The sequence below is a fragment of the Aphis gossypii genome, unplaced genomic scaffold, assembly GCF_020184175.1.
Source record: "Aphis gossypii isolate Hap1 unplaced genomic scaffold, ASM2018417v2 Contig01057, whole genome shotgun sequence".
NCBI classification, from domain to species: Eukaryota; Metazoa; Arthropoda; class Insecta; order Hemiptera; family Aphididae; genus Aphis; species Aphis gossypii.
The window spans coordinates 6,827-9,387 of record NW_026083433.1 but is presented as its reverse complement, the minus strand read 5'-3'; the positions used below and the strand labels follow the sequence as shown (position 1 = coordinate 9,387).

General features: G+C 37.1%; 1 protein-coding gene across 1 annotated transcript; it reads right to left on the bottom strand.

The window, feature by feature from the left end:
* Nucleotides 1-993: 993 nt before the first annotated feature.
* On the bottom strand, nucleotides 994-1,596 carry LOC126555747 (uncharacterized). Its single transcript, XM_050210631.1, has one exon. It carries the CDS (start codon nucleotides 1,594-1,596, stop codon nucleotides 994-996), a length of 603 nt encoding a protein of 200 aa, XP_050066588.1.
* Nucleotides 1,597-2,561: the final 965 nt, after the last annotated feature.

Here is a 2,561-nt window from a genome sequence, read left to right as displayed (position 1 = left end):
AAATTATTAATGTTACCAAAAAGAATATATAATAAAAACACCTGAATTTTAGTAGCACCGCTATTATAATATGATAGAGTGTAAGGACACAACCTTAACATATTTGACATTTACAATTAATATTCAAATACATACTAAATTCCTAATTTATTCATTTTCCTTTATTAAATAAATTAGTTATTTTTTTAAGAGGATGCTATCCATACATTTGTTGTCTCCGTCTTACACACGCCCGATGTACCAAAATTTCGTTCACTAGTTTCAATTGTGGGCTGTTAATTTTGATATTGGAGTAAATTGACCAACTATACAATTTTTATATAATAACACTAGCAGACCCGGCGAACTCCGTTTCGCCACCAGATTCGTTTTATGTAACATTTCGTTTGGTGATTAAAAGATAAAGAAAAAAAATTTTTTTTGTTATATATTTGAAAAGGAAAATATTTATTTCATTTCACAACAGTAATAAATTCATTTCAATTACCTACTAAAATGAAGTGTTATTTATTGTTTCATTGTAGTGCTCTTTGGTAAACCAAACATTTTTTGTTTTTTGGTCTGACGTTAACACAAACAAAGCGGATGGTTTCCCAACTCGTGAACACGCAACGTATAACTGTCCATGTGAAAAACAATGATTTTCCAAATTTATCCCGCAAACACTAAGCGATTGGCCTTGCGACTTATTAATTGTCATTGCGAACGCAAGGCGAACTGGGAATTGCAATCGTTTGAAGTCAAACGGAAGATCAGTCGGAATCATTGGTATTCGAGGAATACATACATTTTCACCTGCGTACTTTCCGTTAATAATGGTTGCCTCAATTAAATTCGGCATAAGTCTCTTTACCGAAAGTCGAGTACCGTTGCAAAGTCGCGGTGGATTCAAATTACGCAGTATCAAAATAACTGTACCAACTTTCAGTTGCAAGTTATGTGGTGGAAATCCTGGTATCTCCAGAGAGTTCAAAAACTCCGTTGGATAATTTACTACATCATCGGATTTGTTATTGAATCAACGGATTTGTATGTCACCAAATCGCCAGCAATTTTTGATTGAATGGTGAAATTCAGTGCGTGGACATCATTATTCTTTGCTGCAAGAATTGCTCGTTGACGTAACCAAGCATAATTCTTATAATTCTCACTAATGTTTGGGAAAACATTTTCAATAAGAACTAATTGAGTGTCTACGAATCGGCAAAAGTCGTTGGTAAGAGTAATTAATCCAGATGTCGCATCAACTGGGACTTTTCCATTTCCAAGATCTAACAATTGTTTGGAAAATTGTGCAGCACTTTGATCATTTTGAAGTTGAACTCTCATATTAGTGGTTAGCGATAATGTTTTTACGTTATTCCATAAAGGTGATGCCTTTAGGCAAGCATTCAATTCATCTGCAGGCGTTCCACGGGGAACTACTGGCAACGTCTGCCTGAAATCGCCTGCCAACAATATCATCAAGCCGCCAAAGATGTTGTTATTTCTCCGAAGATCCTTCAGTGTGAAGTTAAGTGCTTCAAGTGATTTCTTATGTGCCATTGTGCACTCATCCCAAACAATGAGCTTGCATTGCATTAACAATTTTCCCATTGCACTGGATCGGGAAATATTGCACGTTGGAGTATCATTGTGTTTAAATTGAGTGGCAACTTAAGCGCAGAATGTACAGTACGACCGCCATCTAGAAGAGTCGCCGCAATTCCAGATGATGCTAACGCCAAAGCTATGTCACATCTTGATCGAATAGTGGCCAAAATCATGAAATGACAAATGTTTTCCCTGTTCCTCCAGGTGCATCCAGGAAGAATAGACCACCAGTATTATTGTCCACCGCTTGCATTAATGTTTTGTATACTTGTTTTTGCTGTTCATTCAGCAACGGAACATTATTTCTAACGAATTCCTGCAATGTATCAACATTGTATTGCAGCTCTCGATTTAATTCTTGGTTGAATGCATCGTGCATCGATCGATTTGGCGCAATCATTCCTACTTCAATCAGTAGCTTGTTTGCAATAGTCAAGCATTGATCCTCAATCAGAATCAATCCTTCATTGTAGATTTCATCGGTTATTTGGATGTCAGGATTATTCGTTTGAATACGCAAGCGATGCAAGATATCTTCACATATGGCGTCTTTGTATTTGTTCCATAACTGAATTGGTTGTGAAGGAAAACATGTGGTGATGATAATTGCGAACAGCGTTCGTATTTGGTACGCATTTGATGAAACAACTGAATCTGCAAGTGTTAAATCCCAATGAGAATCGTTCTCCAGCAAACCCAATAGTTGACATGCTTCTCGATATGTTTGGCATTGGTGGCCATTCACAGTTTTCAAATGCGCAAATGATTTCGGTCCACGTACATTTACTAACAGCAGTCGCAAATAAAAACATTCATCGTTTCTAGGATGAACAGTGTACATACGACCTAGTGCATCAGTTGAAAACACCTGTGACCGGTCTGGAACTGGGGTTCCTTGTTTGCGACGTTGGAATTTCTTTGTTGATTGATTCCAAGTGTAATACTTGGGCATTTCAACGTACATCAGC